Genomic DNA, 14,308 nt, shown 5'->3' with positions numbered 1-14,308 from the left:
GGCAATAGACACTGCCCATCAAAATGTCACCGCACACATGACAAACTCCCCCCCAGCCCCCACCCAAAGTACTAAATTGCTTCCACACTAGCTGTGATTGTAGATGTGTTACTGGCTATTTTTATTTATTTTATTTTATGTATTTATTAAATTTATATCCCACTTTCCTCCCAAAGGAACCCAGGGTGGCAAACAAAAACACTAAATGCACTTTAAAACATCTTAAAAACAAAAAAGCTTTAAAACATATTAAAACAAAACAGCTTAAAAAAAAAAACTTTGAAAACATCTTGAAAAGCAATTCCAGCACAGACACAGACTAGGATAAAGTCTCTACTTAAAAGGCTTGTTGAAAGACTTGTTTTTGCTTAATGGGTTTTTCACAGTAAGGGGAAATCTGGCTTGCAGGAAAAGTAAGTAGGATCTAGAAGCACCCTTCCACCTGTAACAAAACAAAACAGGCTGTTGACGAGCACATTTTCAGTAGTGGTAGTCACCACCACATGGGATAATACAGGGATTATCCCAGAGTCCTGGGTTCCACACATCTCAATCCCAGCTCTTCCCAGGTCTGTGCCAAGCAAAATCTATCGCAGGCTCACTTGCAGGAAGAGTTGCTTTCTTTTCTTCTTTTACGGGCTGTGCTCCTGCACTTTTAACAATGTTCTAATGTGCAAAAACCTCACAGAATTAGACAGTGCAACTTTCCCTGGCATAAGGTGATGAAGGGATACCTGAATCTGCTTAATTTCTGCATGTGTAAAGGCAGCAGCAAGATCAGTAGAGGAAAGGTGGCAACCTGGCTCAGAGCAGGCACACCTAACAGTGGTTTCCTGGTCTCCTTATAAGGGGGGATTTGTAGTCTGCAGGTTACCGGAACACCTGCTTCCGCCTTATGCGGAGGCCATATGGTGTGGGCTTTTATTTTTCTCTACAGAACAAGAGAACAGGAAGTTCAGAAGGGAAGGGAATGAGAAGATAAGAGAGAAGTGTGGGTGAGGCAGGACAGGAGCTGGTGGTTGCTCACAGCTCCTAGGTAGGGATGAGGAGAAATCTGATTTAGTTTGCACCAGGATGAACCTGCCTAGTTTGCACTTTCCAAAATAATATACAAACTGAATCACAGCCGTCTTTCAATGTTCACACTTCTCTGAATTTTGCAGTGCAGTTTGCCAGCCAAGTAATGTGTACAAGAATGCATAGACTGGGGTAAAGTGTGCAAAAAGCACGTGGTAGTGAAAATAACGGACGGAACTGAATTGTATTAGAGGAAAATGCTTTGCAAAAAATGTGTATATAGGCACAACAGAGAAATTTACACTAAGATGCTGATGGATTTTAATGAAGGCTTCTTTTAAAAAAATATATCACAAACTGATGCTGTAATGTGTAGAACTTATTTCAGATTGGAAAGATGAAAAACCAGAGAATGTGAAATGGACAGAATTTCTCCTGCCTTCCTCAGGGTTCCCCAAGAAGAGAGTCTGTGGGGGGGGGTGCGCTGGAAGCCAGGGGTTGCATCCAGTGCTAGACCTACAGTATTCACAGTAGACCCACTGAAATTAATGGACCTAAGTTAGTCATGTTCATTGATTTCAGTGGGTTTATTCTGAGCAGATACTTTTGATGTAGCCTCAGGAGTTCTGGATTCTCTCTCCAAGGCCTCAGTCATTGTCAGTTCCTGATGCCAGTATCCAAAGCACAGTCCTGAAATAGGTTATAATAACACAGCGCCCTTGAGCATGTGCAAAGTACATTTTGCTCACCCATGCACACATTAGGAACTGGGCTTATGCTCATGGCAAGAATTGAAGATGCAGCGAGGCCACCTAAAGCTCAAGCCTGCCCTAAAAGAAAGCACTTCAGGCCCTCTGAGCATGCTCAGAGGGATGATTTCCCCCTATTTTCTTTACATGTTCCAGGAATATTCAGCCTTGAGAATTCAGTTTCTAATGGTGAACTCTCTCTCTCTCTCACACACACACACACAAAAGCCCCACCCAAAAAAAGTTACCAGTGATCTAACGGGGAGGGGGGAGTGTGTGCTGGGGTTCCCTGGCTATCTTGTTCCTCTTACTCCTGGCCTCTCTGAATGGGCCAGTTTCTGGAAATGTGTACCCATTCCCACCCAAGCAGAACAACTGGATGTGTGCCCAGCTGGGATTTGGGAAGCCATGCAAAGAGAGAGAAGCTGAGTATGTGGCCTTTGCTGGGAAAGAGAAAGCGATCTGGCATCTGGGAAATCACAAGAGGAAGGAATGTCGCTGGGATTATTTGCAGGCTGGAGAAGCATAAATAAACAAATAATCAACACAATTTTGAGGGTGGGAAGTTGATTTCTGGAGGAAGGGGGTGGAAAACTGAGACTAGAGTGTTGTTGTCCCAAAAGTTGCCGAAATTGCAAAAGTGCACCCAAACACACACATTTTATCCCATGCATTCTTCAGATCTACATTATTATTTTTTTCAATAAATAAGCTGGCCCTGGGTTCCTTCCTGCACTAAGAGTCTTTTCTAGGAATCAGCCTCATCCTGTTAAGATGCTCAGCCTTAACACTTTTGGGCAGAAATCGTATTGCACTACTTCTTAGGCCCCCTGAGAGCCTCAATTCTGCCAGCCATCTAGATACTAAATGAAGTTTGTTTTTTAAGTCCATTTTTTATTTCACTGGTTGTGATGATCTTCAGTAGTGTGAAAAAAACACTCTGCACATCCTCAGAAGCACCCTTTTTTCTTTATGGTCTCCAGGGCAGGACTTAACCCTGAAGAGTATGCTACTTCTGGGACTATTTAAGTCCTGTAAAGTTGTTTTTTTTTAACGGAATAACAGAATGCATTTCACCTGATGGCCAATATCTCCTCCCCCCCAACTCCCAGACTCCATCCACTAGGCCCTCTTGCCATGCCCTTTTTTGGCTCTTCCCTGTGCAATCTGGGCTCGTTCTTACCTGGTGTGCTTTGGGGGCATCCCAGTCTCCCCCTGCCCCATGCATCTTGGACGTCATCTCTCCACGCAGCTGTGACAACTCCCCTTGCAACTTTTCCAGGTGGCATTGGATGCAGAGCAAAGTGAGTAGGCAGGCCAGGAAGCCCACCCCCAGGGCACACCCGCCCACCCAGATAGCAGCCAGGAGAGAGGGGCTTTGAGAGGATCCTTGCCTAAGGCTTGACCTAGCCATCAGACCACCTGGAGGTACAGAGCTGGCCTTAACATACACTCCCTCCCCCGGGGTCCTTCCTTCTTGCAGGCCCCAAATCTTCCTTTCCTATCCCTCTCTCTCAGCACCCCAGTTTCTTCCCAGACCTGCAAGCCACAGACCAGTGGGTCCTTAGAACCGCCTAGCACTACTCCCCTTTCCCAAAGTGGAGGAATCCTGGCTCTTCCTGCTTTCTTCTGCAGAGAAGCCAGGAGTTCTGGCCTTGGCACCCACAGAAGTCCCCTTTTGCTTGCTGCTAGGATCCTTCAGCTCTGAAAACGTCCACATGGCATGCCCCTCAATATATCCTGCAGTCTCCCCTCGTTTCTCCCCAGTCTTTCTCCCCAAGGGACACCTGCCCAAAGCCCCACATTCACCCGAGCAGCTCAGCCTTAAAACCACCCTCTGTCCATCTGGTTCCCTGCACTGACCACTGCCCGGCCTTCTTGCCAGACAGCAAAGCAGCTCTCTCCTGCCGGCCCGGGCTCTGTTGGCAAGGCAGGGTGCTGACGAAGGCGATGGGATGCAATTTCTCCAAGCCCACAGCCTCCCTACCTCCGGCAGGGCTGGCAGGCATCTGGTGCTGGCAGAAGGTGCCTACTTTCTGCCCGGCGGGATCTGAACCAGTGCCAAGAAAAGCAGTGGGTTGTGCAAGATTTTGAGGAAGCTGTTCACAGCCCCCCACCCACGGCTTTACCCGCCCAGTATGGAGAGCAGCCAAGAGGCAGCTTGTCTGTCCTTTAGGCACCAAGAGCTGAATGCAGGGAAGTGCTCCCCATATCCGAGGCCTGGCTACCGGGCACTGTCCTGTGCCAGTTTACACTGACTCTGCTTCTCTCATGGCCAGCACTGTCCTGCCTTTAAAAGTTGGGAACCTGGGAAGGAGCTGGGCCCAGGGGTCTGGTTTGATGTTCCTATATTAATGTATATATGGTAAGTGTTGGTTGTTTAGAAGATACATGGTAAGTGGAGTGAAAGAGGAGGGGGAGTGAATGGGCAGTAGAATGCTAGATGATTGGCTGAGTGTTTAAAATGGCTGAATGTATAAAAGGAAGAGTGAGAGTGGAATCTGGGGGGGAGAAGAGAACTGAGTGGGTTGCTTGGTGGGGTTTAGAGAGTTGTTTACCAGGAGGGAGGTGGAGTTCGGATTAGTATTGAGTAAAACCATATGCTTATGTGCCTTAAGAAGAAATCTTGTTAATCTTGTTAGCTTTGTTATCTGTAATAAATACTTAATTTGGTTTACCAAAGGCCTGATCCTTGGCTGGGGTTTCACAGACCAGAAAGGAGGGTAAGGTAATGACCAAGGCTGAAGGGGAACTGTAACAAATGGTGGCAGCGGTGAAGAGAATAACAATACCAGTATTCAGAGTCTCTGGGAATACTAGTATTAGGACGTGACTGGTGGTTGCCTAGCAGGGGGATCTGTTGAGATCTGTGCTAGAGCGGATAGGTAAACCATAAGAGAGTGTGGTCCGGACTGGTGGAGTCCCTGGTGGTGCCTAGAGACAGGCAGTAACCACGAGCAGGTAGGAACCTGACAGGGAGAGCCAGGGAAGGACGCCTCACATCTGGATCCCTACGACTCTCTCCACGCCATTCAATATGATTGTCCCATGAGAACGGGTGACCCACCTCTTGGCTGTCCTCTCAGGGACCCAGGAGTCCTGCTTGCCAGCTTCCCTCATGGTGCCCTCCTAATCTCTTGAGAAGCAAAGTGTCCTGCTTAGCCATGACGCTCCCTGGGTGACCTTGGGCCAGTCACTCTGTCTCAGCCTAACCTACCTTGCAGGGCTGTTGTGAGGACAAAATCGGGGTGGAGGGGAGAGAGAACTATGGACAACGCCACTTTGAGCTCCTTGGAGAAAAGGTAGGGTATAAATGTAAGAAATAAATAATTCCTCACGCATCATCAGAACCTAAGAAGAGCTTTCCGGATCAAGCTGAAGGGGGCCCCTCTAGTCCAGCATCCTGTTCTCACAGTGGGCAACCAGGTGCCCCAGATGAGGAGCTCGCAAGCAGGACCTGAGGGCAAGAGCGCTCCCCACTCCTGCGGTTTCTGGCAACCGGCATTCAGAATCATGCCATCTCCGACTACAGAGGCAGGCCAGCCTCACTGTCACGGCCATTTGGATCAAACAAGAGTCAGTCTGGTGTAGTGCTGTTGCTGGCTGCAGCAGCCTAAACATAGCTACTCTTCTGGAAAAGCCGGGTATGAGGACAGCCTTTGCCAACCTGGTGCCCTCCAGGTCTTTGAGACTACAACTCCCATCAGCCGTGCTGGCTGCAGCTGATGGGAGTTGTAGTGCTAGGGAGTGCCAAGCCCCCAAAACCCACTGAGTCAGGAGGAGTGACGCTTGCCAGCTGACCTTGGGTCTGCCGCTGTCTCTGAGCCTAGCCTACCTACCTCACAGGGTTGTTGTAAGGGACAAAATGGGACGGGGGTGGGGAGGAACACTGTGGCCGTTGCCCTGAGTTCCTGGAATGAACAGGAGCAATTAATAAATGTCTATTAATATGACTGTGGAAAGAAAAGCTTTTTATGATGGACCATGAAAAGGAGCTTTGTGCTCTGGAAGAGAAGAAGGCCCTGAGGCCAGGGAGGGGAAATGGTTTTGTCTGAAAGAAAGAGGAAGAGAGAGAGAAAGGTGGGTGGGTGAGAGCAGATGGACAGCTGGAGATCATGCAGGTGGGAAGGGGACCCTGCACAGTAGTGCAGTGGCAAATTTGGAAGTGCAGGGTCACAGCCACGCCCTCATCCATCTCCCCCCCCCAAGAATGAGATCCTTGTTAATGCAGGCATCCCTGGGAGCAAAAAGCATGAAAGGGGAGTGTTAGCTGCTGAGAAGAGTCTTCTCCGTGGCTGACTCACCTCCTTTCACTCTGACTGGCTCCAAGTCATCAGGAAAGGACAAGGTAGTATGTTAGAAGACTCTTCTCAGTGGCTAACCCACTCTCCTTTCTTGCTGATTGGCTTGTAGGATGCTGGAGACACAGGGACCCTGGTGGGACCCTGCTCCCAGAAAGGGGTCTAAGACCCCCTGAGTCCCTGAATGACTACACCCCTGATCCTGCAGAGGCACTATGGCTAGGAGGCAAGATGCTTATGGATACCAGTTGCCCGGAAGCGGCAAGGAGGAGAGAATTGCTCTTGTGCTCAGGCGGTGCTTGTGGGCTTTCCTTCAGGGCATCTGGCTGGCCAGCGTGAGAACAGGATATGCTGGACTAAGTGGCCCCTCTTTGGCCTGAGCCAGCAGGCTCTTCTAACGTTATGATGTCCCCCTGATAATTGGAGGGGAGTAAATCTGGGATCTGGGAGGACAGCGGGGATGGCCGCTATGAGCCAAACAGCATGAAAGGGGAGCGTGATAGCCACTGAGAAGAGTCTTCTAACATGCTTCCTTGTCCTTTCCTGCTGATTAAAGTCAATCACAGTAAAAGGAGGCGAGTCAGCCGGTGAGAAGACTCATCTCAGTAGCTAACACTCTCCCCTTTCATGCTGATTGACTCCTAGGGACTTCTGTTGTTGTGGGAGAAGGTGTTAACAAGGATCTAATTCTTAAGCCAACTGCAAAAAAAAGAGTGTGTGTGTGTGAGAGAGACTCTCATGAAGGGACCCTGTACTTCCAAAATTGCCACTATGCTGCTGGGTGTGGCAAGCGGCAGAGGGCAAGTATTTGGGGCTGGGCTGGTTGCAGAGCAAGCAACACATCCACACCCCAGTCTGCATGGTGGAGTTCCCTTTTTCTCCCTTTTGTTCCTTGTGGGACAGGGACAGGAAATCGCCCCTCCCACCAAGGCCCACCAATGGTCATCACAAACAGGGTAGTTTTTTTATCATTATTTTGCTCCTTCTAATTTTTTGTTCCTAAGGGATGGTTCAGTCCATGCTCCATTATTCATCTGTGGTTTTTATCTCTTGTTACAATCCCACCATCACCATATGCAGAAGTCCATACCTTGTCTGTGAGTGGCCCTATTTCACTGCCACGAGCGTTTTTATCTAGGGGGTGCTGGGTTCTCCAACACTGGAGGCATTTAAGAGGCAGCTGGACAGCCACCTGTCGGGGATGCTTTAACTTGGATTCCTGCATCAGGCAGGGAGTTGGACTTGATGGCCTTATAGGCCCCTTCCAACTCTACAATTCTATGACTCTATCTGCTGCAAAAGGAACAAGGAACACACACAACAGTAGGTTGTGCTGCCTGCCACAACTCCCTCCTGTTAAATGTAAATGTACTGCCTTCAAGTCATTTCCAACTTATGGCGACCCTATGACTAGTGTTTTCATGAGGCTGAGAGGCAGTGACTGGCCCAAGGTCACCCAGTGAGCTTCATGGCTGTGTGGGGATTCGAACCCTGGTCTCCCGGGTCGCAGTCCAACACTTTAACCACTACACCACACTGGCTCTCCTCCCTCCTGTTAGGAATGGGCAAATCTGTCCATTTGGGCTTCTCATTTTTCCAATCCAGTTCTCCATATTACTGCAGCAATTTGCAATCTTTGTTAAAAATCCTCATGAAACTTCATCAGCATTTTAGTGTGAATTTATCCTTATATGCTCATTTATATGCAATCATGCCTAATACACATGTTTTTGCAAAGCAGTTTCTCCTAATACAGTGCAGTCTTGTATGTTATTTTCATTAACATACGATAATGCATTTTTTCCTACACATTAATTCTCAAAATTCAGAGAAGTGCACATTTTGATGGATGACTGTGCGTCGGTTCACATATTGTTTTGGAGGGTGCGAATTTCCCCTCCCACACCCACCTGGCTAGACGGTATTTCCTCCTCTGAAAACTTTTTTTAAAAAAATCCTTGGGTAGTGATTAATTAGGATTGGAGAAAAAGGCACTTCCTCTGACCCTAACTGGTCTCCCAACAGTCTCCTTAAGATGTGCGGAGGACAAAGTCCCTAATAAGTTAAAAGTTATCCTACAGTCCGTAGATGAATTTAAGACGGGGGGGGGATGTTGGCAGCTGCACATCCCTTAGCCCAATGTTTTCCCTAGTTCTCCCACAGAGCTTGGGGAGGGGATGGTAAATATCCCTCCCCTTGCCGTAGAATTATAGCAGGGATGAGAAACCTGTGGCTCTCCAGATGTTGCTGGACTACAACTCCCATCATCCTTGACCATTGTTCATGCTGGCCAGGGCTGATGGGACTTGCACTCCAACAAAGTCTCAGTCCCTGAACTATAGCATGATAATGTCACACTGCAAGAATGGCCAGAGGTAAAAGAAGATGGGGCTTCTGTACCTTTAATAGATTTCCTTCTTCTATGCAACTATTAAAGCTGCAGGAGCCCCATCCATTTTTTGCACTCTATGCTTTGCTCAGATCCAGCACCTAGTCCTGAACCTGAGTGAGGTGGCAACACAACACAACTGCACCACACACACTGCTTACCCGGCCCAGGAGCTGAGCATCTTTTCTGCTCAGCGTTGGGACCACCCAGCCAGCCATGAACCTAAATACCACACAGTGGAGAAGAGGGAGGACCTTTACCCTCCCATCGCTGCACTCTCTGGGGGAGGGTTTGGTGGTGGAGGAGGTGGTGGGATTGAGGTTAGGGGCACATCCCCCAACAGTAATTTCACATACACTCACCCACCCCTCTCTGTCTTCCAACCAGACAAGCAAGAGGGCATCATCAGAGGCATTCCAGTCTAAGCATAAACACTCAAGGGGGACGTGAAGGAAGGTCAGTGAGGGCTGTGGCCTGAGGAGGGAGGGTGGGGCTGCGGAGAGTGGCTCTACACAGAGTAGGGCTGCCAGGCGCAGGGCCTGAGACTGATCCTGTATCTTTAGGAGAAGAGAAGGTCAGCCAAGTGCAGGCTTTCTTGCAACAATGTAATGGAGAAAACCACAAGGTGGAATCCTCCCTTCCCCCTGCACAACTTTTAAAGATACAGAAGACCTTTGGTTGCCAGGCCCGGCCTCCAAGAGGTCTTCTGTATCTTTAAAAATTGTGGAGGGGGCAGGGAGAATTCCACTTTGTGGTTTTTCCCATTCCAGTGTTGCAAGAACACCTGCACTTGGCTGACTTTCTCTTCTCCTAAAGATACAGGATCAGTCTCAGGCCATGGACCTGGAAACCCTAACAAAGAGGTCTGGAGAGGTTTGCCCCCTTTGCAGTTTGAATAGTCGTTTTGTGCATTGTGGGGATCAATTTGGACTGGGGGAAAAAAACACTGTTCATTCTTATTCCAAGCTGCCATCCCCAATGACTATTGGAGTGGCAGAACATTGGCCTAACAGCTCTGCGATCCTGGTGAGGGTGGAAACTGGGGTCAGGGGATGGTGTGCTGATGGCTACCATCAGCTGATCCAACTCTCTCTCCTCCCATCAGGCCTACGGTGACCAGATGCAAGAGGAGAGGACTTCTGCACCTTTAACAGCTGCAAAAGAGACTGGGGCTCTTGTACCTTTAATAGCTTCAAGAGGGCAGGGCTCTTGTGCCTTTAATAGTTCTGTAGGAGAGGGAATTTCAGGACCTCTAGCCTACGTGACACCAGCCGCACCTCTTCTGTGCTACTATTAAAGGTGCAAGAGTCCCACGCTCTTTTGCAACCAGCCAGCTTAATTAGGCCATGGGAAAGAGCAAACCACTTGTCCCCCTCCAGCCAAATAACTGCCTGGCTTGCCTGTCCTCTGTTGCCACCATGCCTAGCCCTGATCCAGTGCCAGACACCGAGGCTTCAGAGGATGAACCCAACACTCCATAGGTCAAGGACCCTGAGGAGCAGGTAAAGTATCCTGAAGCCAGAGCTGAGGGTCTCCTTGAAGGGCCTGCTGGGGGAGGACTTGCTGAAGAACCCTTGGAGCTGTCAAGAGGAGGAGATGGAGCCACCACCACCAAGTCCTCGAGAACAGTAGTGGCAAAGGCCCAGACTGCAGAGCACATGTCTACAGACCCAGAGTTCTTTCGCAGCTTGTGAGAAAGGGGTCTACTTGGGAGTAAGCAGTCCTTGGAATTCCTTTACTACTAGTAGCTGGAATTGTAAGATATAGGCTAGAAAGCCGGAGTATTTAAAGTCTCTTGCCTGAGCCTTCCAGATGCTGGAAACAAGACAGCAGGGCTCTTGCTGGGAGGAAGGGCAGGATATAAATCAAATAATAAGTAAGTAAGTAAGACTGGTGTCTGGCTTCTCTTTCCTGGTTCTAGCGCTCCCTCCTTGCTTATTTCCCTGTGATATTGACATTGGACTATTTATGCTGCACCTTGAACCCTGTTCTCTTGGGTTTTGCTAAAATACCTTCATCTCCTTGGATGGAGACCCTAGCCCGAGGGCACCCCCTGGAGCATGGCAGCTGCAGGTGTCCCATGGTGGAATGAAGCTAGGCCATTATATACTAATAATTTCCCGCATGCATTGGTCTCCCCCCCCAAGGTGTGCAGAAACCACCCTTTTGTATGTGGTTGTGGCCACCACTTTGCTGCTGTTCTGCTGGAGTGATGCACCTATTTCAGGAAGGATTCAAACACACACAAAGCTCACGCAGGTGTTGCTTTGCTACTCTGCAACAGCACCTGCAGGCCACATCAGGCCAGTGAAGCTATTTCATCTGGTCCACCTGCCTTCATCTATCTATTATCTATCTATCTTCTATCTATTATTTCATTTATATCCTACTGTTCCTCCCAGCAGGAGCATCATCGTCTTCCTCATCATAGGGCTGTTTTTGGAGAAGTTCCTCTGCTCCCTACGATTCAGAGGAAAATCACCCCGTACAGTTCTACAACGAGATAAAAGTTTTAAACCTCTCCACCAAGCCCAGCGCTGTGATGGGGACATCACCCTGTTGCAGTGCTGGGTAAAGTTGAAAAGTCTTAAACCTCTTCTCTTGGTCTAGCACTGGGGCTTGGTGGAGAGTCTTCTAGTCGGCACACAGGACCACCTACTTGCCTAGTAGATAGGACAGACTTTGCCAACCTGGTGACCTCCAGATTTTGTTGGGACTACAACTTCCTTCACCCTCAGCCAGCACACATGGGCTGACATTGATAAGACTCAGAGCAGACAGGACGTTGGCAAGGTGAGTGCATGAAATGCACCTTCTGCCCAGAGACCCGCTGATCCTTCCTCTTGCCCCCTACAAGTGTAGGGCTCTCTGTAATGAGGAGACACTCTGTGCATGCTCTGTGGCATTTGCTGCTTCACATTCTGTGGGCCTGAGGCATTCAGAACAATTTCTGTGGGAATGAAGTTTGGTGGGAATAGATAAAGCAGAGTAAGAGGCAGGCTGGGGGATTGTGATGCTCATGTGGAAAAGTGCACGTGAAGATGGTAGCCCCACTTATTCTGCTCCACCCTCTCACTGAACCCTGCTGGCCCAACTCTGCCCCCTTTGCAACTGAGAATGAAAAAAATATGCATAAATTATTTTTAACAAGATTTTTCTTGTTATTAACAGGTCATTTAACCCCCCCCCCGATATTAACAGGCAATTGTAACAGCAGCATCTCCTTTTGCCCCTTTTCACAAAGGGATCATGCCCTGCTATGCCCCCCCCAGCCAAATCTAGCAATGGCTGGCAAAGGGGGGGGGGAAATCCAGAGCCAGCAGCCTAAGAGTTATTTGAAAATCCCTTTTGCTGTCCATAGCCAATGGGATGCTTCTTCACATTCCATTGGCCCATGACTGTTTGGGATGGGCGGGTCTTTCAAAACTGTTTCTTCCTGTTTCTGTCGCCACCTGCTGGCTGTTACATGAACTGCAGTCTCTATGTACAGATGTGCCTCTAACTTTGTACTGTATAATGTCCCCAGCTTGGAGGATGCTGTTGATGCTGCTGGTGGAGGGGCCTGGTAGGGTCCTCAGCATCTTATGCCACCATACTGGCAGGTAGCTTTTGAAAGAGCCCAGCAGCATCCAAGAAACCAAATGCGGGGAGGGGGAAGCAGAATAGTAGGGGCATAGTAGTTTAAGACAGCCTGGTGCCTGGTGGAGGCAAAAGCATAGCAGCATTGGGGAGAAATTATAATCCAAGAAGGACACGCAGTGACTGTCCACTCTACGGAGTCCACACATTTAGGAACAAATAACCGGGTTCCTTTTTTTCTTTGGTTTATAGCTTCTGTTTGGGATTCAACTGTTCACAATGGGATCCAAAGCTGGTGTGGTGGTGCTGGTGCCTCTCGGCTGCGGCGGAGCAAGAACATGGATGGATTATGGCAACTTCCTTCCCACTTGTGTCAATGTGAAAATGCACCAAGGAGCCATCAGTGAGGCCTAAAGCAGCTGCAGACCAGAAGCGAAGGGGAACAAATCTGACGCTGATCTGGTCCGGTTCTGTTGGAAGCAGGGAACTCCACAACGCTGAACCCAGGAGTCCCGCTGGCCTCCATCCCCCTCCTTTCACCCTCCAGACCCCCTCCAGGTGCCTCAGTTCCTCCTGCTTCACCGCTCCCTCAGTGGACCTGGAAGAGGCCAAAGTAGGTGAGATAACGGTCAGCCTTGAGCCGGACTTTGGGGATGGTTCGGACCCGGATGGACTCGTCGGGCCTGAGCAGAACCAGGCCAGAAACCTGGCACACCCGCAGTTCAGGGTCCTGGGGGCCAGAGCTGGTGGGGGGGAATTGTTCCAAGCAACGTAAGGCCAACTCGCCGTCCAACATGATGTCCAGCTTCATATAGATGGTCTTCCCTTCATTGAAATGAACCTGGGGGGGTCAACGAGAGAATGGCAGTGGAGGAGACTAAGTGTGTGCAATTCACAGGGGGGGATAGTCTGTGAGGGCAAGTGGGGCACTGCCCCACCAAGCACACTCTGCCCTCAGCCAGCCCCCACCTTACTGCCAGTCTAAGGGTTCACACTGACTCTGTCGCCTGCTCTTCCTCAGGCCATGTACACCCAATATGTTTAAAATCCATTATTTCCCCAAAGAATCCTGGGAACTGTAGTTTGTAAAGAGTGCTGGGAACTGTAACTCTGTGAGGCGCAAACTCCAGTTCCCAGGATTATTTGGGGGACACTATGTGCTTTAAATGTATGATGCGTAAGCAGCCTGTGCCTCAGTGTTGCCCTTGTAGAATGTGGCAGGGAGGAGGAAGCTAGCATAGGTTGGCTCTGCCTGTTGTTGGCTCTGGCGCCACCTACTGTTGGGCTCCCTGCCTTTTGCCCTACCAGTCCTGACAGGCACCAGCTTCCACTGGCAATTCAAGTCATGGTATCAAATTATGGGAGACACTGAACAGGGGAGAGGGATGGTCCCACTGGAGCATCTGGTTGGCCACCGTGAGAAGGAGGCTGCCTGACTAGATGGGGCCCTGCCCTGATCCAGCAGGGCCGCTCTTGTGCTTTTGTCCAAACACTTTCCCAGACAAAAATTGTGTCTAGAATGTAGTGCAGGCAGAGAGAGTGCAGGGCAGTTCAGATGCAAAAGAGGTAACTTCTGGTGAGTTGTGAAGGAGAGGGAATGTCAGCAGGTATACAGCTTAGATGTGACAGCAGAATTTTAAGAATTGGCGCCTGAATTTCCTCCCTCCCTGTTCCCTTTTCCTTGCGTGTCATGTCTTTCAGATTGTAAGCCTGTGGGCAGAGAATGTCTTGTTTTAATTCACTGTGAGTGAGCCACTCTGGAAGCCTGTTTGGCTGAAGAGCTGGGTAGATAAGCTCTAATCCAGGGTTTAGAGTTCATTGGCCCCTTGATGAGTCTCTCAAAAACGCTTCCCTGTCTCTTCAAATGTCAAGCCCTATCTCTCCCAAGTCAATTACCTATCCAATAGTCATCGGCCCCAACCCAAATTCTTAGGAATGTAAATGAAAAAGTCAAGAACTATCAATATATACTCAGCATTTATTTATCATCATCCATCACCATTACTAGGAATTGTAAAATGTAGAATATAAGAAAGTAAAACAAGAGAAAATAATAATGGTGCTGTACTTTCTGTCTTCTCTAATGAGATGGAATACAGAGGTTCCTCATTCTGTACATGCCCAGAGTCTCATTATACCTCACAAACTACTTTTCTACCCCCAGGCCCTGTTTAATCCATAGGCCTTTATTCACCCTCTGCACAGTCCCGTTGACCCCAGGGGGGCGTATGAACCACTTTGGGAAACCCTGTAAACAAACACTAAAAGGTACA

The 14,308-nt window shown here is 49.0% G+C and overlaps 1 protein-coding gene across 3 annotated transcripts in view; it reads right to left on the bottom strand.

Annotated features, from left to right (window-relative positions):
- LOC133365935 (tumor necrosis factor ligand superfamily member 12-like) overlaps positions 1-14,308 on the bottom strand; it is a 50,843-nt gene that overhangs the window by 21,424 nt on the left and 15,111 nt on the right. Inside the window, exon 7 of one of the 3 annotated variants that reach the window (XM_061588416.1) lies at positions 11,594-12,876. The exons of the other annotated variants lie outside the window; for them this stretch is intronic. Within the exon in view, the coding sequence (XP_061444400.1) occupies positions 12,625-12,876 (252 nt within the window). The 3' untranslated portion in view covers positions 11,594-12,624. Of the gene's footprint in view, positions 1-11,593; positions 12,877-14,308 lie in introns of those variants that run through there. 3 annotated transcript variants of the gene reach the window in all.

Source organism: Rhineura floridana, chromosome 11 (assembly GCF_030035675.1).
Source record: "Rhineura floridana isolate rRhiFlo1 chromosome 11, rRhiFlo1.hap2, whole genome shotgun sequence".
In the NCBI taxonomy this organism is placed as follows: domain Eukaryota; kingdom Metazoa; phylum Chordata; class Lepidosauria; order Squamata; family Rhineuridae; genus Rhineura; species Rhineura floridana.
Note: the sequence above shows the minus strand (reverse complement) of the source record. Positions and strands in the feature narration are given on the sequence as shown.